General features: G+C 46.1%; 6 protein-coding genes across 6 annotated transcripts; 3 read left to right on the forward strand and 3 right to left on the reverse strand.

Annotated features, from left to right (window-relative positions):
* Positions 1–1,512: 1,512 nt before the first annotated feature.
* On the forward strand, positions 1,513–2,125 carry ATNIH1004_003015 (uncharacterized protein; the record flags this gene model as incomplete). The annotated part of the gene is made up of 4 exons (XM_033567697.1): positions 1,513–1,613; positions 1,685–1,788; positions 1,845–1,935; positions 1,993–2,125. The coding sequence occupies 4 exons, from the start codon at positions 1,513–1,515 to the stop codon at positions 2,123–2,125; spliced, it is 429 nt and encodes a 142-aa protein (XP_033429692.1).
* A 2,390-nt stretch (positions 2,126–4,515) lies between these two features.
* Positions 4,516–6,602, forward strand: ATNIH1004_003016 (flavin monoamine oxidase family protein; the record flags this gene model as incomplete). The annotated part of the gene is made up of 2 exons (XM_033567698.1): positions 4,516–6,277; positions 6,325–6,602. 2 exons carry the CDS (start codon positions 4,516–4,518, stop codon positions 6,600–6,602), a joined length of 2,040 nt encoding a protein of 679 aa, XP_033429693.1.
* A 1,696-nt stretch (positions 6,603–8,298) lies between these two features.
* Positions 8,299–10,488, forward strand: MEP5 (extracellular metalloproteinase; the record flags this gene model as incomplete). The annotated part of the gene is made up of 5 exons (XM_033567699.1): positions 8,299–8,655; positions 8,702–9,096; positions 9,157–9,707; positions 9,766–10,180; positions 10,302–10,488. The coding sequence occupies 5 exons, from the start codon at positions 8,299–8,301 to the stop codon at positions 10,486–10,488; spliced, it is 1,905 nt and encodes a 634-aa protein (XP_033429694.1).
* Positions 10,489–10,962: 474 nt separating this feature from the next.
* ATNIH1004_003018 (carbon-nitrogen hydrolase family protein) lies at positions 10,963–12,244 on the reverse strand (the record flags this gene model as incomplete). The annotated part of the gene is made up of 5 exons (XM_033567700.1): positions 10,963–11,136; positions 11,190–11,234; positions 11,281–11,493; positions 11,554–12,044; positions 12,097–12,244. 5 exons carry the CDS (start codon positions 12,242–12,244, stop codon positions 10,963–10,965), a joined length of 1,071 nt encoding a protein of 356 aa, XP_033429695.1.
* Positions 12,245–15,377: 3,133 nt separating this feature from the next.
* Positions 15,378–16,799, reverse strand: rrp3 (RNA-dependent ATPase RRP3; the record flags this gene model as incomplete). Its single annotated transcript, XM_033567701.1, has 1 exon — positions 15,378–16,799. One exon carries the CDS (start codon positions 16,797–16,799, stop codon positions 15,378–15,380), a length of 1,422 nt encoding a protein of 473 aa, XP_033429696.1.
* Positions 16,800–20,212: 3,413 nt separating this feature from the next.
* Positions 20,213–22,309, reverse strand: ATNIH1004_003020 (FAD/FMN-containing protein; the record flags this gene model as incomplete). Its single annotated transcript, XM_033567702.1, has 8 exons — positions 20,213–20,348; positions 20,401–20,611; positions 20,669–21,125; positions 21,204–21,316; positions 21,372–21,506; positions 21,563–21,714; positions 21,772–21,880; positions 21,949–22,309. 8 exons carry the CDS (start codon positions 22,307–22,309, stop codon positions 20,213–20,215), a joined length of 1,674 nt encoding a protein of 557 aa, XP_033429697.1.
* Positions 22,310–22,739: the final 430 nt, after the last annotated feature.

Consider the following 22,739-nt stretch of genomic DNA (forward strand, 5'->3'; position numbering starts at 1 on the left):
GAAGATTGTGACGATTGGCTTCACGCACCCAGATGCCCTGGCATAGGCCTGACTCTTTAGAGGCTGGTAGCTCTCTGCAGCAGCGGCTGAAGTTAATGGTTGTTCATTTGTCCCTTTTTTTTTACCTTCTTCGAGTCAGCCTAATGGCGACGTTTGGCGTACCTGAACTTTAAAACAGTACACTGGTTTTTATTAATGACCAGTTCTGTGGCTAGGATTACTCCTGTAAATTCCCTGAAGGCGCAACACCCAACTAGTAGATTGCTAGTGAGTCAGATATTCCTTTCGAATAGATTTGGGTTATATCGTTTCCATACGGCAGAGGCTGCCGAACCAACCACTGCAATGACCCAATGAAATCTGGCGCTCTTGCTGGCGCTTAAAGGGATTCCTGCGGTTCTGGATGGATTACACGTGCCTTTATGAGCTTGGCATGGCCTGACAGGAACCCATTGAACAAAGGAAGACTGCCTATCTGGAGTTCCACCTAGGAGCTTAAGGCAATGATCCAGTACCCCGCATGCTCTCTCCAACGATGATCATGGGAACAGCAAGAGCTTTCCCGTTACCTGATCACCTGTATATATACAGAAGTTAAGAAACGTAAATAAACCATGAGCTCTAGGAAGAGGAAATTCAATGTCCTGGAGAGTCTGATGTGGCAGGCTGGAGTAGCATGGACAGCGATGGCTGACAATCTACTCACGGCCGCAGATGTCGCTGAGACAAGGCCCCTGCTATTCAGTCGACCTGCCTGTCTGATGTAGTATTATTAAAATGTTTATAATAGTATTTGTTGGGCTAATATAATACTAGATGTCAAGACAAAACCATTCGACCAACTTAAAAGCCCAGGCTTCCTAGTGAAGCCAATAGAGGGAGTCAAGCCATATGTTTCAATACTAGATAGACTAACTCGTGTAATTGTTTTTAAAATGTATCTAAGGATTAGAAGGCCTGCTCTTTGAATTTTTAGTACCCCAATTATAGAGAAGGCACAATTACGGAGTATATTATGTTATAGAATCCAACTAACTTATTCTATTAAAAGGGTTACGGAGGACCGGAAGCGGTTGATCTGCCTTCTTGGCTGGATATATAGTAGGGTTCACGGACCTGCCCTGAAGAGATCTGTGCATCGTCAATCTTGTCAATCTTGTGTTGATAACCAATGAGGTGATTTTGGCACTGGTAGATCTTTCTAAGACTAGTAGTAGAACTTTGCAGCACCACGTCAAAGCTCATGCATGTACTTTAACTACTTACATGTGTGGCATGAGGTACTGCTATTGACGTGGCTTTTGTTTCAGCTTTACCCCGCCTCCCTTCCAAGCGCTTGGTATGTCGTTTATAACGTTGACAACCAGTATCGACGATATCCAGTATTTGACTTCTTTCAAATATCTCTAATCCTGCAGTTTAGGGGTATAAAGTTTCTTCTCATACCAGATTTCAATCATTGATCATTGAAAGGCTCCTAGCCTGGCGCAAATTAACAGCTATATCATCACTATGAATAATTACATCGAACCAGGACAATATATACTCACAAATAAAGCAACAGGGACTGTCCTTGATCTAAGTGGCAGTGATAGTAAGAGTATTATTGGCTGGTATGTATTGCTAGCTTTATATACTCTTTCTCAATAAACCGGCTGGTCTTTTGTTACTCACAAACTTGAAGGCAGCATAATGGTGGATCTAACCAGAACTGGGATATTCTACCTGTTCAGGATGATACGTACATGATCGCCTCTGCTGCAGGGGGTAAAAGAATTACTGCTCCTGGTTTGTGGATATAACACTATGTTGTATACAATATGTCAGGCTGATACGTGCTCTAGATGGGGGTGACAGGCCAATCGCAGCGTTAGCCGACCCAAACGATCCACGTTCATTGTGGAGAGCTTTTACCAACGATGGTTTCGGATACATGTGTGTATAATTTTCTACCGCTGTTTTGCTGCTTTCTCATGCTTATGTGCCTTGCAGCTTCCACAATATGGCTGATCCGGGAAAAGTTCTGGATCTTGCTGCTTCAAGCCCTGATAATGGCACGCCCATTGTTCTTTGGGAGCCGAACGGTGGTGCCAACCAGGAATGGATCATTAGGCGCATTTGGTGATGGAGGGTTTGCACTCTTGGTGCCGCAATAGCCACTGCTGTCCATAAGAATTTGTTAGCCATCTACAGGCCAACAGGGCCAGATGCTCTGATTTGTATTGTTGATAAGTCCGCATACTCACTCTGTAACTTGGTCCCAAATCCGTGGCACTCCCCTTAGGAGATTGGCCTTGTCGAGATTGAAAAAATGGGGAATAGTTTTGTAATAGCAGATACGACGATCATCTTATATTATTACGCGCAGCACCTAGGATTTTCAAGCCACCGATGCGCTACTAGAATGGTGAAATATATCTCCTGATGCGAACTAGCTAGCTCTTAGAATATCCCGGTGTACGGAGTATTCCCTCATGTGCTGAGGTCATATCTAGCAGACAGCTTCTGCTTAAAACTTAGTAATGATTATAGCAAGAACCTTTCTTTCTAGGACCTTCTTAGGGGGTCTATTTACTATGCTATCAGTGTATTGGAATCAGCCCGAAGTTATGTACGGAATAAAGGAGCTATTATACCTCTGCAAACTAATATAAAGTGTGCAGCTGGAAGAGTATCTAAAACAAGATTTGTGTTGGAAATCAGGATGCCTAAGGCACCTTCGTGTATCCTAGTCCCGTAGCGATCTGATATATCACACGCAAGGGGCTAAGGGATACGTAGACATAAGAAAGCGTTTGTCTACGCCCTCCCTCGTAGATAGAGGAACATACTCACCAAGCGATACTAGATCGCACGATAGTTTCAATATACTATCTAGTCACCGCTATCCTAGCACCTCACGACATAGCTTCTTCCCCCGAGGTTTTCGACAATTTGAAGTATTGTGTTTCATGCATGTGAACAACAACTATTGAAAATGAGAACTTTATTTTTTGTAAAATACCAAGGAAACAGGCAGAATTGCTGCAGAATATGTTACTCAACAGCTGGAACTTGCTTTTTGTATGTCATATGCAATGTCATCTATGCTTTGTGGCTCCGTCCTTGTACTACATTGATTTATTAGATACGGTAGGCGACAGTCAGATTAAAAAATGCAAAAAATCTAAAAATAGAAAAAAAAAAAAAAAAAAAAAAAAAAAAAAAAAAAAAAAAAACCTATAGTGAGTCCTATCAAAGGACAAACCATTTGCTTTAAATTATGGTAATATAGTCTTCTCCTCCCAGCATCAACAATACTGACAGATTTTGCAAATGGCAGGACGGGTATATCAGGTATTGCTGACAACCACTAACTGCAATATATGTCATCAGGTTGGTCACAGCGCATCTACACAAGAAAGGAATTTAGGAACATGATATCCTCTTAGCTTAAGTTTTAGCTCTCCAGTTAGCCATATCCCAGAAGTATGCGCCTTTGTATAGCTGAACTATGACGTGTAATGTTTCTCACCCAAACGATGACTCAAACCAAGGAACTTATCAGCTACATGCCAGATATCCGTGTTCACGCCCTGTCTTTAACAAGGGATGACATACACCCCGTATTTAGTTAATTAATCATTGGTGGGAATGATGATAAAGCAACACGCTACTAGTGGCTAGGATGCATGCCAAGAGTACTGTCCGCGGCTTCCAGAACCGAAGGCTTGTACTGTATGCTCTCTGGAACTGATAAGGCAGATTTCTCGGGAATGTTAATCCCTACCCTAGCTGGTAATGCCATGCGATGCGGTATCAATGGTTCATGTAGACAGTGCTGACTGGATCCTAGGATGTGCATAACAACGATAGAGAAGGACAACGGATAAAGAAAAGTAGCATACACAGAGGAAACTATCGTTGATAACCAGCCCGGCGGGTTCAAGATAAGCGTAGCAAAGATAGTAGCTCTTCTTGGTGTCAGTATGGCTTTCTTCTCGACAATACTGTGCGCATTAGAGTAGTTGTAGTATAGTCTCCGGCCTGCAGTTTCTAAATTTCCCGAATGCAATGTGTCAAAGCCATTTCCAATATATTTTAATATGGACCGTTTGCTATTTACATAGTATCAAACGATAAACCTATACGGAGTATGGGCCTGTAATAATCCTCTAGGTAATCGTAATTTAAATACACCATGGTGGCAATAACATTATTTGATGGTTGCATACTGGTCAGGAAATTTAAAAACCCGTAATCCAGAGACTGTACTGGGTGCCTAGCTGGTTATACAATCTAAGTAAGACCTTGAGCATTTACGTAACGCTGTAATGACTTCTCAGATACGAGGTCGGAGGTTCGTATTTGATGCTCTCAATGACCGGTGATTGGAAATCAAGCTATTATACCGGCAAAGCGCGGAGAGATTGTCAAGTGAGCACGAACCCAGAAATCTATATAAGACTGCGAAACGCAAGGGGTGCTGTATACTCGGTAGATATCATCAATAAGTTCTGATTCATAACATCGATAATGAGGCAGATGCGCCGGCTTTTGTTAACCTTAAGCCTTTCGACTATCAGCTCAGCCGCTGCTTTTCAAACACAACCCGATTTGCTTCGATTTCATGTACCATCTGGTATAACAGCGGACTCGTTGCATAACGTTTATCTTGAGTTCCTGGATGAGAGGTTTGAGGGTGAAATTCAGCTTGTGTATGGAGAATGTGACATTGCTGGTACATCTCAAGGTCACCATGATATTGGGAGAGTGATTGTCAAACGAGGGTCACACCCCGAACGGTTTGTTTGGTCAACACCGCCAGATGCACCGCATTTCCACTGCCTTCATGCGTTCTCCGGACCTGCATTGGTAGGGAGGTCGGATCCTATCTCCGTGGCTGCTCCAATTGGCCGCCGAGAGAGCATTGCAGACGTGGCTGACACCATGGGTCCTTGGTTTGACGGAGTTGCATATATGAAAGGAAAGGAATCCGGTGATGCGGCTGTGGCCAAGGCAAAAGACTCGTCTGTTGCGATTGTTGGAGGAGGTATGGCCGGTCTAATGACAAGCTTGCTTCTTGACTCTGTTGGCATCCATAACTGGCATATCATCGAATCATCAAATCGAATCGGAGGTCGGATTCGCACCAAGTATCTTAACAACACCCGTCCCGACCAGTACCAGTACCAAGAGATGGGTCCCATGCGTTTCCCTGTCCATATTACATACGCGGGTACGAATGAGACCTTTGACATCCAAGACCATAAGATGGTATTCCAGCTAGCAGATACCCTCAACAAGATGAATGCGAACGACCACCCGGAGCTGAACGTTGATTTTATCCCGTTTATTCAAAACGCATCAAATGTTCCCACTTCGACCGGAGGAAATCGTCTTCCCAATGGTCGCATTCCGACCGCAGCCCAGGTAGCAGAGGACCCTTCTCTGGTGTACACGGCCACACCCCCTAATGAAATGGCTGTAACGGACGCAAGGGCTGATCTCGGGAAATTTACCGAGAAAGACAAAGTCAACATGCTGAAGGAGGCGGCCTCCAACATGTTTCGTGCACATAAAGCCGCGGTTGAACATGGGCTTCTTCACTGGTCTGAGGAAGCGTATCTGCGCTACGCACTGGGTTATGACCCAAATGTCACGGATTATGTGGCCGGAATTAGCACCAAATCAATCTGGGAAATCATCTATGAGGATGTTTATTTCGCAGCTACTGAGTTTCTCACGATTGACAAAGGTCTGGAATCTCTTCCACGTGCATTCTGGCCCCATGTAGCGAACAAGACTACACTGGGGCGCAAAATCGAAGGTCTCTCATATAACGAGAAAACAAAAAAGATCTCTGTCAATTGGCGAAATGATCCCTTGCAGATGGTCCCTGAAAGCGAGGAGTATGACTACGCTGTTGTCTCGGCTCCGTTTAGCAAGGTCCGACTTTGGGACTTGCCCCGCTACTCTTCCCTGTTGAGTCGTGCGATCTCGGGGCTGAACTATGAAACATCCTGCAAGATGGCCCTGCATTATGAGACTAGATTTTGGGAGCATCAAGAGAATCCTATCCACGGAGGTTGTGGCACTGTGGACGTACCAGGAGTCGGCTCGGTTTGCTACCCGTCGTTCAATATTAACGGCACAGGACCTGGTGTCATTCTTGCGTCGTATATTAGCGGTACTCCGGCTCGCTCGACGGCTGCTTTGAGCACCGAGGATCATATTGCTCTTATCCAGCGGGCGATGGTAGAATTCCATGGCCCTATCGCTGCTGAACAGTTCACAGGTACGCCACCCCCCCTCTGTGTGATTAAGGTGACTTATCTATGCCAGGTATATATGATCGACAATGCTGGGAAGTAGACGAGCACCAGGCGGGGGCTTGGGCGTCGCCTTGGGTCGGCCAGCAAGAATTATATCTTCCAGCATATTATCAAACAGAGATGAAGACCATATTTATTGGCGAACATACTAGCTACGTCCATGCTTGGATCTTCTCAGCGTTGGATTCCGCCGTCCGAGGTACAACCCAGCTCCTCCTTGACCTTGGATTAGTTGATGAAGCCAAAAGTGTTGTGAAAACTTGGATGGGGCGATGGATTAAACTATGACAGCTGAAGATTATGCGAATCAATCGCGTTGATGGTATCCCTGTAAGTCAGAATCTGTGAAGAAGACTTTAGTGTTCAACAGAGAGGGGTTAGCCCCAACAGTTCGTCACAAGTTTTATACCCGATTTGTCGAGGTCGTCATAACCCTGTGCCGTCTAAGGTTGATATTCGTTTGGGGTAACCATCTTGATGTTGCATCACCATCCAATTTGCAACGGTCCACTGCGATGGAACATGAAACAGGTACAAGATTAGGATAACACGAGATCAGCAGATAAACAATGATAGAGGCTCCTTTTGTCTGTTAGGTGCAAACAATATGCTTTACAGCACTCGAGTCAATCTCATCTTTCAATTTCACTCGATCTAACGCGGAAAACCGCACATCCAGTGATGGTATTTCAGGAGGAGGAGGAAGTTATAGTGGAGGATATACGATTGCGTCATAGGCTCATAGCAGTTGATAATTGACGATGTCCGATGATATATTGTCAGGGGTATGCCGCAGCCACTGTGGTGCTCGGTGTTGGGTTTCCTCTGTGGACCGCCCTTTCCATTTTCAGTGGACTCCTGTCGGTACTAGTAGAACGTGGAGTTCTCATTGCATCATGTTCATATGAGAGCAGGGTCCAAACTGCGGAGTAACTGCGGGCAATTGTAGACATGACAAGCCCTGCCCCCAATCAAAAACAACCGATAGATCGATCACTGGGAGACTCAGGGGTTGCACTATCTTGCTTAGTCACAGCCAGGCAGCCCAATCAGTGGGAAGATCCCCTGTCGATGCCCGAATGGGGTGGATCTAAACTATTACATGCACATGTCAACACGAACATCTCCCACCATCTTGATTAAATCCCGTCAATGAGGTATACTTGGTGTTGTGCAGTATTCTAGCCAGTCCTCTTCTATCCCTGAATCTTACCAGAAGACAACATGTGTTCGCATTTCCACCCTTTCCAGCAAAGATGCACTACTCGTGGGAATTCAAAATTGAGGCTGGCTTGGCGTGGCCCGGATGCCTCATGTAACCCAAGACATTGCCAAGATGCTTGTTAATTCAGGCCGACGGACAACGAAGAACCACTTACTTTTATTGGACTGGGTGACAATGCACTCCGGCAGTTATTACTCGCAGTCCATGTACCCTGGCCTGTTTAAGTGAACACCAATATAAAAATGTCTTGGTGATAATCCCCTTGAGGCATACTATGTGGATTCTACTAAAGTCAACCCGGAGACCCGACGGCCAAAGTGGTTCACCTTAATCTTACTTTTGGTCCGACCCAACCCTGGGTTGTGCTATCTGCAGAAATACCCCCGGTCAATGGCATACTCAGCTGATCCCCCATTCGGATATGCATGGGGATTGGGGGAGTGTGATCAAGAGTAATGTAACTGTCTCGGAGGAGGACGGAGGGAGACTTTCTTATCGCCTTTTGCAACCCACCAACAGCTCGCATGCCATCCATAGATGAAGATGGGTTTTGTAGAGCTATCCCAATGTGGCAGCTGGATAATTCTCCTACCAGTTGATCATCCCATATAAATAGGTAGTGAGGGATGCCTCATTCTCCAGTTTTTCTATCGTCAAGCTCGTCCTTCCCTCTTTGTTTGTCTCCTCTTTTGCTTTCTTCCCATATACCCTTCTTGAGTCTTGATTCGCATCCCAAGTTGTACATATTGACGCGTCAGGATGCGGAACTTGCTTCTCGGGGCCATTGCCCTACCTCTCGCCGTCCTTTCCCATCCCACCATCCACCAGTCGAGCGGCCTCTCTCGTCGTGCGGTTGACGTGAATGCATTCCGCTTGGTTTCTCAGGCGAAGTACGTCAATTCGATCGACACTGCGAGCGACGCTACTACATCGGCTGCTCCATTCAAGGAGCAGACCTACGTCGAGGCTGCGACTCAGCTCATTAAGACCATTTCTCCCGACACTACTTTCCGTCTTGTTAATGATCACTACGTCGGCAACAATGGCATTGCTCATGTCCATTTCCGTCAAACCGCGCATGATATTGATATTGACAATGCGGACTTCAACGTCAATGTATGTTGCACTTCATCTTCTGGAATCATGGTTAACAGTTTTGTAGGTCGGAAAAGATGGAAAGATCTTCTCCTATGGAAACTCCTTCTACACTGGCAAAGTCCCCGAGGCCAATCCCCTGGCTAAACGTGATTTCTCTGATCCCATCGCTGCCCTCCAAGGTGTTAAGAATACCTTGAAGCTGTCGATTTCCGTAGACAGCGCCTCGACTGAGGCTTCCCATGAGAAGGAATCGTATACTTTCAAGGGAACCAAGGGCACCGTGTCCGACCCCAAGGCGAAGCTTGTCTACTTCGTGAAGCCCGATGGAAGCCTGTCGCTCACCTGGAGAGTGGAGACAGATGTTGAAGAAAACTGGCTTCTGTCGTACGTTGATGCGAAGGACAAGGATAAAGTCCACGGCGTGGTTGACTACGTCGCTGAAGCGGACTATCAGGTCTTGTAAGTGCCAAATCACTAAATACCCTGCACTCTAAGCATAATCTAACATTTCACCTATAGTAAATGGGGCACCAACGATCCGACCGAGGGAGAGCGAGCCATCGTCAGCGACCCCTGGGATTTGACTGCATCTCCATTCAGCTGGATCAGCGACGGCAAGACCAACTACACCACCACACGTGGCAACAACGGTATTGCGCAGTCCAATCCTACCGGCGGTTCACAATATCTCAACAATTTCCGGCCCAATAGCCCCCAGCTGAAGTTCACCTACCCCTACAGCTCAACCATGTCTCCCCCAACGTCCTACATCAACGCATCGATCACTCAGCTTTTCTACACTGCCAACACCTACCACGACCTGCTGTATGTCCTCGGCTTCGACGAAAAAGCCGGTAACTTCCAGTACAACAACGCCAACAAGGGCGGCCAAGGAAGCGACTATGTGATCCTCAATGCCCAGGACGGCTCTGGTACAAACAACGCCAACTTTGCCACACCTCCCGATGGACAACCCGGACGTATGCGCATGTATACCTGGACTGCATCCCAGCCCAATCGAGACGGTAGTTTCGAAGCGGGTATTGTGATCCACGAATACACCCACGGCCGTAAGGACCTTTCCCCCATTATCGCAAGACTCTCAACAACTCACACAGATAATCTTAGTGTCCAACCGTCTCACCGGCGGACCCGCTAATGCCGGCTGCTTGAATGCCCTGGAATCCGGCGGCATGGGCGAAGGCTGGGGTGACTTCATGGCAACTGCCATCCGTCTCAAGTCCGCTGATACCCACTCCACCGACTACAGTATGGGAGAATGGGCTGCGAATCAACAAGGTGGTATCCGCAAATACCCCTACTCGACCTCCTTGAACACCAATCCGTACACATACGAGAGCGTGAATGAGCTGAACGAAGTGCACTCCATTGGCACCGTCTGGGCCACGATGCTGTACGAAGTATTGTGGGCTCTTATCGATAAACACGGAAAGAATGATGAGCCCAAGCCCAAATTCAAGGATGGAGTCCCAACTGATGGAAAGTACTTGTCGATGAAGTTAGTCATGGACGGAATGGCCTTGTAAGTTTCTTTCTCTTCTTCTTTCCTCTCCCCCCCCCCCTTTTTTTTTTTTTTTTTTTCCCTAAAAAAAAGAAAAGAAAAATTAAAAATTTATTGAATACACATACTCACAATAAAATAGACAACCCTGCAACCCGAACTTCATTCAGGCCCGCGATGCCATCATCGATGCCGATAAGGCTCTGACCAACAGTGCCAACAAATGTGAGCTCTGGAAGGCCTTTGCGAAACGTGGTCTAGGCGAAGGCGCTAAGTACAGCCCATGGGGTCGTACTGGTAGCACTACGGTTCCTTCTGATGCATGCTAAATCATATGTTTGTATTTTGGTGTGAGGGACGAAGATGTTTTTTATGAATATTAAATAAATTTCTCGAGCATTCTGTACGCCTCTTGTACTACGTTGTAGAACTGAAGATTTGCAGCATGTGATTGTATTTTTGCCATCGATGACAAGACCTCGGTCTGCTGCAGCGGGTGTTACGTCTATCTGTCTGCATTTCATGTAGCTTAGGATCTTATGGTACTCTTTTTTTTTTTTTTTTTTCCTAGTGGTTAAAATCAGATTAAGAAACGATATTAAAAAAGTAACTAATAAAACAAATAAACAAATAAGTAGGACCCACTAGAAGTTCTAAACAAGTCTACTGCATTACTTGTTAAATGAAATACCGAGTAGAAAGAATAAATAAAAAAAAATTTCAAATTATATACTAGAGTTGCGATTCAATTTCATCTAATGTACACAAGATCATCTTCCATACCATCTAGAAGCTTCAAGCCTCTACTCGTCGGCATCAGCAGCAGGCTTTGCGTCCAAAGGCTCGCCAAGTCCGACACGGTCCACAGTCCGAGTATACTTCACCCCTCCGTTGATACGGTCCTCTTCTACAACCAGATTCTTGCGGTTAGTGTCCACCAAAAGGCGGATGAGATCGGGACGCATGTAGTGGCCACCCTAGTACCATTAGTTATCAATATTCCTATGAGCGAAGAGGGTAGTAGACTTACGAAATCGGCAAGTGACTTGGTGAGATGGATTTCATCGAGGTCAATCTGTTCAGGTTAGTCTAAATCGCATAATCCAGAAATAGATACTCACATCAACGTAGAGAAGTCCCTGGAAGTCCTTGTCAGGGTGGGGAACCAGGTTCTGTCCATCAGGACCGAAGATACGACCATGTCCGTTGTAGATGTTGGGGTCCTCGAGCTCCTTGCCAGGAGGGGTGTTCAGCTTGATACCCTCGGCGGTGATGGTTTGCCAGGGAGCAAGAGTGAAAGTTCCGGTCTCAAGGGCGTAAGCCGGGGTGACAAGCTGAGGAGCCTATTAGCTATGAGTGGGACAAGAGAAACGTGCAATCTGAAATAAACTTACGTCGCAGTTCGCCTCAGCAATGTTGGTATACGGATCGGGGTACTTGAGGGTCTCCTTGCCCGGATACAAGGGCCAAGCAGCAACGTGAACCTGTTCACCAAGGGAGGCAGCGTATGACTTCATGAACGGATTCATGTTCTCCCAGCAGTTCAGGTGTCCGACGCGACCAATCTCCGTCTGCACGACAGACTCGGTGGTGTCGCCGGTTCCGTCGCCGAAGACAAGACGCTCCACGTGAGTGGCGCGGATCTTGCGACGGTGGTTGAGAATATCACCGGTGGGGGAGATCAGAATCTGAGTGGTGTATAGACTGGCCAGGTCGACTTCGGAGTAGCCAAGAGAGACGTAGATCTTGTTAGCGCGCGCGGCTTCGCGGATGCGGCGCATCTCCTCGGAGTCCGAGGGGAGACTGTTCTCGCGATACTTCTTCAGCAGAGGCAGGCTCTCCTGGTAGTTCACTTTCCACATCCAGTAGGGGTATCCGGGGATCCCTATTCGAGAATTAGACTTTGGTTCGTATCTCAGGCTTCGAGATGCACGTACACAGCTCCGGGAAGGCAATAAACTTGCAACCGTTCGCACCGGCCTCATTGATCCAGTGGATGGTTCGGCGGACCGATTCTTCAAGGTCGAACCAGCCGGGCTCGGCGTTGACGGCGGCAGCCTTGTACTTCTTGAGGACGGGGGCCATGATGAATGTATGGATGAGGGTTCGAGGTTAGAACAGTTGAGAGAAATTGGACTTGATGGTTATTGGAAGAGTTGATTTCTTGTGCTGGAGATGGAGTTGAGAAGACGTGCGATCCAGGGTCCCTTTATAGCCAGGCATTCATCGTTGCAAAGCCTGGCTGGGATGAGAAGGCAGAGACTTCAGTCCATCTCAGTCCACCCGGGCCTTTCGGATTCTGTCTCCGCAGCGGTTTCAATACATGAAGCTATCGTTGAGAAGAGATGGCATGATACAACCGGGATTTGGGCGGTTCGTGCGCTGAAGCGTGCGGAGTAGGTAGTATTATTGATAATGTGGAAGCGTGGGTCCCGAAACGGGCGTTAGTGAACAGCAAATCCCGAGCTTCAAATGACGATCTCGGCTGCTTATATAAGTGGGCCCTAGTCACTGACTCTGTAGCTGTCGGCCGGAATTAAATCCCCTCGCCAACTACATTCGCATCCCGACTCCAAAGCCCGACCTTCTTCTACTGCATGGTTTGGCGCTGCAAGGTATATGCACTGCTGTTTCCCCGCACAGGGTGTACGTATGCTCTCCTTGTTTACCAGGTATCCTGAGCATGAGTGTAGAAGCAGACAACTTTTGAGTTGCGGGGTTGTTAGGTTTAGGCATGAGTATGAATCCCTTATTATAGTGTAGTTTAGATTGCACAGGAACTATTTATGGTTTTGTTATCAGTGTCTTGGCTGTGTCATAATCAGTTGATTTGCTGTGAAGTTTGTGGCGATTATATCGTCCAACTATTGTATTTTGAGTCCCTAGCTCTTTGCCACGTCTTCTCCAGACAAGCATCTGTTCTACAGCCTAGATCTCTGGCTTTTGCCGAGATAGTATCAATGATATGCCATTATCTGCCACCGTAAATAGCCTATAGCCTTCGGCAATTGGCTTATTTGTACTATCTTAAAAGGATATGAATCGTCTGGAAGTATGTTGAATAATAGAGACAACAATATATAACATGAACATACAGTTGCACAGGTGTAGGACAAGCATGAGCATAGAATAGGGATTCATTATGCGGCAGCCCCTCCACTAATCCTACCCCGCATACTTCCAACTTGGTATGTTGCAAGCCTATATACAATGAGATGTACCATGCTACTGGATACTGCTCCGTAATTTAGCTATCCACCATGTATGTAGTTACTCCTGTAATATAATATAGAATAATCTAGACACTAAGATGTATTATGAATTTTTCCCTCACTATTGTTAAGTTTGTTTTGCAGTGTAGTAAAGCGACTAGTACATAAATATATATATACATCCAGCTGCCGTCTAGATGAATGCTTGGGCATGAAACTGAGCAACCCCCCTTTTTTTAGGAAGCAGAAGAACAAGAAGACAAAGGAATAGGAAGTTGAAGAAAGAGAAGATCTAAAGGATAAAAAAAAAAAAAAATATCGGGTCATTCTCAATGCGTAGAACAAGGGGGCCTGGAGCATTCTGGCTGGGACAAGTGTGCATCGGGTAACATAGGCTAACAGTAAACATCTATACCAAATACCCATTAGCCCCGGCTTATCTATGTGTCTACTGGACTTTTCAGGCAAGCGTTTATCTCGGGGTTACGTTCGAGAGGAGGTTATACAGGGTTATCGTGAATGAGGGACTGCATGGCCAGACTCCTAGAATAAACAAAACCTTTATGCATTAAGTAAACTTGATTGAGAGCCTATACATCCTGTCTTGAGGGGAAATAATTACGGTTTTCTTATATTCTTTGCGAATTTCTAAATTCAACGGAAGAGATGATATATGCGTCGGACATGGCTCTGGTCTTAATACTAATATGTCAGAATCAGGACACTGTTTCTGATTCCAAAAACCCATCTTATCGTAAGTGGATTATTAGAAACCTAGACAATCTTCATGGTTAAGTAGCACTTGTTTTCGTAGAGAAAAGAGTATCATTCGAATCGGCCGATAATACGACGCGCGCCCACTTTACTAAGCGAAACACGCTCACACTAAAGATCAACCGCGGCCTGGATTTGGTTCCACGATTCTCGGGCTCTGAAAGTCTGAAAGCAGGGGTCTCTGTTTCAAAGTCCTTGTTACGCATACGCCAATCAAAACGCCTCCATGGAAATCTAGCCACGAAAGCATTTATCAATCACCTAGGCCTTCACCACACCAGCCACAGGCATGTATCCACTTAATTCTGTCTCCAGCGGGAATGGCCTCACATGCTTCGGCCATGTAAATTGTGGAGCTTTACTTTCCTGATACCACGGATGTGACTCTGACAACGGATCGAACTGTTCTCCATCCGATAACTGCACATAGAATATTTTGTCCAGGGGAAACGAATCTTTAAACCGATCCAGAGAGTCGTTTAGATCCTCTTCTGCCGTGGGAAACCTTCCGGATTCCGCAAATGGACTCGCCCATAACTTGGTAATTTAGTGAAGATACGGCGCTTTTAACTTTCTAGCAATGGCGAGCCAGTGCTTCGCTCGAGTCTGGAGTATAGGTGACTGAGCTCTCTTGAAGTTTTCAAATGGAGCTAGCGAAAGGATCTCCACGTTGTGCATGTCACATATGTTCTTGATTCTTTCAGCTCCTTCCAGTATGGATATCTGCAGACTCTCTGAGTATACTTTTAAATCTGAAAACACAATCTTAATGCTATTGAACCCATATTCTGACGCAGCTTGGATCTTTTTGTCGAGTGTATGGAATGGGCGCAGGCCTGGTGATAGGGAGCCGATTGCTTGTTTGTTCAAGAGCAATATTTTTGATTATAAAAGACAATAGGAATAACTTTCTGACTATACGGCGCATCCACATGGTGTGGATGAGTCTTATGTATTCCCCGATTGTCGGAATCAGATTTCCGCTCTGGGAAGAGGTCGGAAACCAGAGCAATGGTTTGGTGATCTCACTTGAACTATTGATTTCACGGACGATTTACTGTAGCATAATTCCCTGGATACCAGGTCCATCAGACAAGGGTTGCAATCCGGGGAGCTAGACACTGGACTACCAGCACACTAGACTTGCTTGAGGATATGAAGCTAAGCCACCGATATTGAACGTAAGTGGTATTAAGCTCTATTTATATGCGACACCTACTTTTGAATCCTCATCAACCTTGATCTTCATCCATACCTTCCCGGGACCTCTTCCCACCCTTGTTTTGGCGGGACCTCGGCCCATTTCTTTTCTCGTCCATGTCCCTCATTTCGATAGCGGCTGACCTTTGCGCCTCGCCAACGCGCTCGGCAAAAAGCATAGCCTCGTCCTTGGCAATCTTGTGCTCTTCCAGCTTCTTTCCCAAAGCCTTTTCCGTCCTCATCCATGTCTCGATATCATATTGCGTGACGAACGATATGGCGATTCCGCTCCTGCCGGCACGTGCAGTTCGACCAACTCGATGAATGTACGACTGACTATCTAGGGGCAAATCGTAATTAACGACAAAATCGACCGAGGGGATATCAAGACCACGAGCTGCTACGTCTGTGGCGATCAGCAAGTTCCGCGCCTTGGCTTTGAATTTGGTGATGGACGCTATTCGTGCACTCTGGGAAAGCTGGCCGTGAATAGGGATACTCGAGTATCCTAGATTCCGCAACATAAGGGTCACTCTTTGAGTCTCGTGAATTGTCCGTGTGAATATCACTCCCGTTTGCCCGGCCCATTCGTTCAGAAGATAGACAAGGTAGATATCCTTGTATTTATGCGGCAGGAAGACATATCGCTGGATCAGAGTAGACACGGTTTGGTATTTGGTAGACACGGAAACACGGACCGGATTCGTGAGCGATGCGCGCTGCAGCGATTCAACTTTACTCGACATCGTCGCGGAGAAGAGGTATGTCTTGCGGTTTGGCTTTGGTAGAATCTTCAAGATCTTATCCAGAATGGGACCGAAATCCATATCCAGCAAACGATCAGCTTCGTCCAGCACCAAAAACTTCAACTGTCGTAGAGAGAACCCTTTCGTATTTTCGAGGTGGTCCAGAAGACGTCCTGGTGTAGCGACAATAACATGTGGTTTCTTTCCCAGAGACATTGACTGAGCCACCATGTCAACTCCTCCGATCAGCAGCGTACATCGCACCGATATCAACGAGCCTAATGCCTCGACCACCTGAGACGTTTGTTGGGCGAGTTCACGGGTAGGAGCCAGAATCAAGGAATGCAGTGTTTGAGGCGCTTCCATCAAAGCCTGCAGAATTGGGAGAACAAATGCCGCCGTTTTTCCACTGCCAGTTTCAGCCAGTCCAATCAAATCTCTGCCTTGTAGCGCGATCGGGATCGATTGTGCTTGGATCGGCGTGGGTTTGCTGTAACCGAGCGACGTACACGCATCGCATAGCTGCTCAATGACGCCTAGGTCTTTGAAGGTCTTTGGGGAATCTTCGGTAGAGGAGGTTTCTAGTTGCTGGTGTTGCTCTGGCTCGGGTGAAGGCGAGGAAGAGGAGGCGGCTTCGTCTGAGCTGTCGCGAGTCTTCTTGGATGAGGATTCACGATCCAATTTTCGTTGCTTCGAGACAGGCGCCATGTTGGAAGCAGGTCACCTGCGCTTAAACTGAAGCGACGATACAAATAAATATTGACTGATAATATTGACCACCGTCGACACCAGGGACTTGGAGAGAATCGGAAAATAAAAAAAAAAATTTGATAAGGAAAAAAGGTTTCTTGGCGCTCTCCGATAGGAATGGTCACGTGCTCCGATGTTATGATTAGTAATACCTCCGCCAATGCAACTGATATGTGAATTGACTAGCGCGGCATCTCAACTCTAGAACGGTGCCACCCGACCTGTAACCTGATCGGAAGCTATCAGATTGAAGATATGGAAAAGCGAACATTGGCATTTAAATCTAATAATTTCTCTTCATTGTCTTACAATTCAAGAACAACCAACTTAGCCAAGACATATTGCCGTTGTGTTCTGTTCTCTAGCTCCAACATCTTATGCGAAGAACACTTGATTTCCTGCAGGTAGGCCCGCTGAAATTTTCATTGAATTCAGCCTGCAGCAATTCAAACCGTCCAAGACCTTTAGCATCCCTTGCCCTCTATGGCAGAAGTTAGCATAGTGCTTGTAGGCTTAGGTACCCCTTTCTGATCACGAATGGCTTTCGCTTTGTTGGGCTTGGAATCGTTGAGCACGTGGTCGATTGCCTCGGGAGCACTCTCATCATCTATGTTATCTTTCCACTTCTCAGAAACCTTTTCCATTCTTGACCTGATGGATCCAGTATTAAGCACAGAATCTAGAGACTGCTATTTTGTATGACCGGCACCCGGGTGACTTTCGATGCATCGGGAGATTTGTCATATGAATGTAGTGACGTAGGTTGAGTAAATGTCAATGTTGTCTTGTTATGAACGCGCAGGATCCCGCTGCCTCTTGTGGTAAATATGGAACGACCACGATCGAGGGCGAATTCTTGTCATTCGTCCAGTGATGCTCAAGCATTTTCTGGGGAAGCGGTTAGGCGCCCGAACAGGTGCGACATGACAAGCACCAGAGTGCGTGTGATCTCTCCTGGCTTAGTATCAATGTTTTACAAAGCTCGTGGAAATACCCTCCGCTCAGTACTGTATGGAAGGCAAACTGGAGTTTTCGGTGCGGTAGAGGTGCAATATTTTTACTGCAAAATTCAGTGGATCTCCACCTTGATCCAAAAGATAGTCGCGGCGAAGATATTCAATTGGCAACCGTAAGTGATGCAGCACAGTTTGTTTTGACTCTCCGGTCCACTGTGATATATGCGAGGACACGATAAAATTGACGGAATGGCCTTCACAGCAAATGGGGCAAGCCCAGACACGAGAAGCAGAATAAACAGACACAGAGCCAAGCTGGTTGAGATGGGAAAATGACCATTAAGGTCTGGGAGCTTTCAGCTAAGCAGTCGGCAGACCTTAGGATAGGAGACACATTGGAAGACAATGTTGCCTAGAAAATCGAAGCCCCAACGGCCTGCTCGACCAGCTGCCTGACGAACGCTAAAGGCAGTAAGGAAGACCGAGTCGCCAGTGAATACAACCGTCTTGCGTGGCATATTAATACCAAGCGCCAGCGTCCCAGTAGCTATTACAGCACGATGATATCCCTTCCGGAAGAGAATTTCGCACACCTGACGGCACTTACCATTCATGCCCGAGATGAACTCCAATGCCGTGTTATTCCGTCGATGAACCATTGGGGTACAAGTCTTCTTTTCAATTCCCGGTTTAATTGACGTTGAAATCCCTTGAGCTAGGCGGCCAATAGTGTGAAAACTTATGATGAAGCGACATCGTAAAAGATTCTCCTTGTCCCCAAATCCACATCTGGAGATCCACCTACATCGGAATCCGATGATATAGAAGCGTCCTCTGTGGCCTAAAGATCCCTGTAAAATTGTTGCCATAACTATCACTGTTAACTTGGAACAGGTTAAAGACAGTATGTGAAAAAAGTACCTTTGTGTCTCGACACTCGAGCATGCTTATCAGTGCAATGTTATACCAACATGAGACAAACCAATGTATCATCCATCGAAGTAGAATGTTAGCTGACCAAACTGCTGTTGTCGGCATTTTCATCCGAAGGCTCATCTTTCTCTGATGACAATAAGAGCTCTTTCAAGCCTGTACTGCTTTCCTTTCCCACCAGGACTTGAATTTTCTGGAAATGCTCCATCATGACATGTCACAAAATATGCACCCACGGAGACGAAATACAGTTTAAATTCATGACACTCGTACGTATCAAAACACTTTAATGCATAGAAGGAACAACTGACGGGAGAGTCCCCAGGAAATGTTGACGAATCGCCTGATGTGAGACAAGATATTTCAAAGACGCATCACCAGAGACACCGTGAGTTATACACGCGTTGGCATAGCCTGAGAAGAAAACAATGTGGAAGTTGTATTTTCATCAATGGAGATGGACAAGGAATCTTTCCACTGCATAAGTCGCAAGGATAAGCTGAAACCCTAGAAAGAGGTCTATCTGATCATCAGTGAAACACTGGAGAAGAAGGGTCTCCTTCGATAGTGCAAAGCTCGTATCCTGCAGTCTCCAACGGGGTCTAGGGTGCGCGCATAGAGGCCGTTGAGCTTATTTTATTAGTGTGATTAGTTAAATGGTCTAGAATCCATTCTTGAGATAGTGGCTAGGCGAGTATATACCAACTTAGAAGCCGTTGGAAATCAATCGAGGTGACGTCCATGATCATGCCTTCACATTTGTTGCGACAGAAGGATGACGGTGATGGGCAGCCTTGGATTGGGAGCAAAAGGAAAAGGAAGATGAGGAAATGAAAGTTCTCTAAGGAATAATTTTTCTACCGCTGCCTGCTGTTTGCTCATGGGGTGGCGAAACTGTGAATAACTAGATGTGTATACAATCATGGTATCGGCAAGACAAGGGCATTATATACATGGTTTCCAATTCCCGATCTAAAATTGATACTTCTCACCATTTGCTACCTACTTTGGCTTAACAGGGTTATAAATCTTTGCGGAGTTATTCTCTTACTATAAGCTTCCTATGAGAAAGAATAAATAATAATGACCTGTCTTCAAATATACGGACTTGAGTGAAGTTTATAGAAATCTCGCAGTTAAGAAATCTACCAACCATAATGAAATTAAGGTATATGTTCAGATAAAGATATAGAGAATGTCCTCCTTGTTTAGAGTTGTCAATATATAAAGCTATTTGTACGACATGCTATTTATTCTCTAAAAGAATATACATAAAGCAATATAGGCTCCATAGTGCACATGCTGATACTAATACATACAACCATATGAAACGAAGGAAATGCGACTAATAGTCGTGGTTAAATGAAGGTCAAATGGGATTATGGAACAAAGGAGGAAAAGGAATGGCAATACAAGAAGAGTAAGCTTCATCGTAAACAAGACCATGCACCAATTGTAGTTCTATCTCCAGTTGTGCTGACCTTATGGTTCCAGCACGACATCCGTCCCGACGCACCGATTGCATACAAATAGATTTGTCGGGTCGATCTTTTGCTTGATCGATAGCAATCGATCGTATTTCTGTCCCCAAAAGACATTCTGCCAGTCAGGCTCATACCTACAACATTTTGTCAGTTGCAATAAGGGCAAAGATGGAAGTGGGCACTTACGGATTGGCTTCGTTGGTGTACGTCCCTCCGTCCGAACCGACAATCTCGGTTAAGCGATTGCTGTGCTGTACAGCCTGCTGTCGCTTCTTATGCTTTTCACTCTCCGTCGCATTATCCGCCCAGTTAGTGGATACGCTCAAAAGCCCGTGGCTATGTTTCCAGACGTCATGGATGGCAGTGTTGTCACGCTCGTCGTTGTTCACTTTGCCGACTGGAAGAGAGTTAAGGAATTAGCGTGATGGTGGATGTTAAAGACACTTGCACGTACCGAAATCGAATCCAGCCGCTGGGGCATTTTCAACAATGAAATCCACCAGCTGGTCAGTATTCTTTTTGATAACCTCCGCAGTTAACAGCCTCGATGTATCCTGGACGTTAGTGCCGATGTTGGGGTCCTTGAGGAAGTTCTTTATGTATCCGCCCCATGTCGATTGGTACGCTCCGACAGTTCCATTGACACCGTGATGCTGCGCTAGCTTATAAAATGAAGCGAATGTTTGGTTGAAGGATTCCACGGTGCTGTTTGGTTTGATGAAGATGGCGCCGAAACCCTCTGCCATGGTTGCGTATCCTGCCCAGCCCGCATCTGTGACAGCTGGTAGGCGCTGCAGTGCTTCAGCGACAATATGTTTGAAGCTAGGGGTGTCGGTTGCGTTTAGTTGGACGAGCCCGACTGTGAGGTTTCGTGGGACTGGGTGGGTTTTGTAGGTCACTGAGGTAACGACCTGATTTCAGGGCAATTAGCTCCATTCTTTTGCTCCCCGTGGCTACATGCTCAAGGAAAGTCTCAAGGAAAGACCTACACCCCAAGCGCTTCCACCGCCCCCGCGAACGGCCCAGAAGTAATCAGGGTCGGTGAACCTGTTAATCACTCGGTGTTCACCATCGGCGGAGACAATAGTCATTTCCAATAGATCTATATTCGTGTCAGACAGCTCAGTATGATTTCCAATAATGGAAGTTAAACTTACTATCAGCAGCAAGACCATAGGTATGTGCAAAAGGTGAATGGCCTCCTCCAAGTAAATATCCTCCAGCAGCACCAACAGTACGTGCTGAGCCTCCCACAATCAGGACTCCCTGTTTCTCAGCAGCATTGTAAACGTCTATATCTCTGTCAGCCGTATTTACTATCCCAGGAGTATCAAAGTTATTCACTTACCAAACCACTGTTCCCCAGGCTGCAACGTTGCAGCCGGTATGCCGTCGACATCAGCTGGTGCTCCGTGTGGCACAAAGGAGCGATGCCATTCGATGCCCTTCATCTTATGAGTCCAGATCCCGAATGCACCTTTACCGCTTGATCGACCGAGGCTATTATAGTTTGTTAGTTGTCAATTCCATAAATATATGCCTATGGGTAATTCTCACTGATCATGCCCCGTATTCTTGGTCACCAGTAACAAGTCCTTCTCACTGGCAAATTTCACAGATGCCTGGATATCTTTGACTGACTCTGCGCGAACCATGTAATAAGGCACTAATTAGTCACACATATCGTTAGTAATCCAAGGCATCTTTTATATATGACTCTCGCTGAACATATACCTATTCCCTGATCACATTTCGCGCCGACAGGCGTATCAATAAAGCATTGTCCGGTCTCACCCATCTCCCACACTGTAGCAGAATAGGCTCCTGTTTGGTTCGTGCGCCAGAAACTATCTAGCCAGCTGTGCTTTGCGTCGGCGCATTTGTCGGCATTGTATAGCTCCGTGTGACATACAGCAGCCGATGGGACAGAGCGAATTAATTTCCCGCCAACGGTGGCGTTGAACTTGTCCCAGGTTTGTACATCTGGCCAGCAGTCTTCACCGTAGGTACAGCGATGTCGGGGTAGGCCTTTTGCCTCGACAGCGGCTAATATGCCTAAGGCCACGGGGATGGTATGCTGAAAGGGCTGTATCATGCTTGTGGAAGTCAATGATCAGGTATGAATGAAGAATTGTAGTGTTGTAGTCAACTCAACCCTGCTAAATTGCCTCGCAGACATATTTATATTGAAGTTGTAACATCTGTAAAAGCAGACGAATACGACTAATTTCCAGATTCAGCGTTGTCCTCGTTTCTGCGTCGTCACAAACGATGTTCGTATAGTCGTATTATTCAAAGCTGATCAGCGGGTCAAGCGAATACGAGTGGCTTGGCAATGAGATGCGGCCGAAGGTTTATTTTTTTTAGCCCTATGTCATCAACTAACTATATACTATTTAGAGTATCCTGCTAGGTCGATGCCTGAAACGCTGGTAAACTTCTTGTCGTATCGAAAATTATGCTACTTAAAAATATAATAGCCCCGACACGAGTCACGCCTTGATTTCGTGAATATAAAGTAGCAG

This window comes from Aspergillus tanneri, assembly GCF_003426965.1.
Source record: "Aspergillus tanneri strain NIH1004 chromosome Unknown AapTan_1_pilon_pilon_pilon, whole genome shotgun sequence".
In the NCBI taxonomy this organism is placed as follows: domain Eukaryota; kingdom Fungi; phylum Ascomycota; class Eurotiomycetes; order Eurotiales; family Aspergillaceae; genus Aspergillus; species Aspergillus tanneri.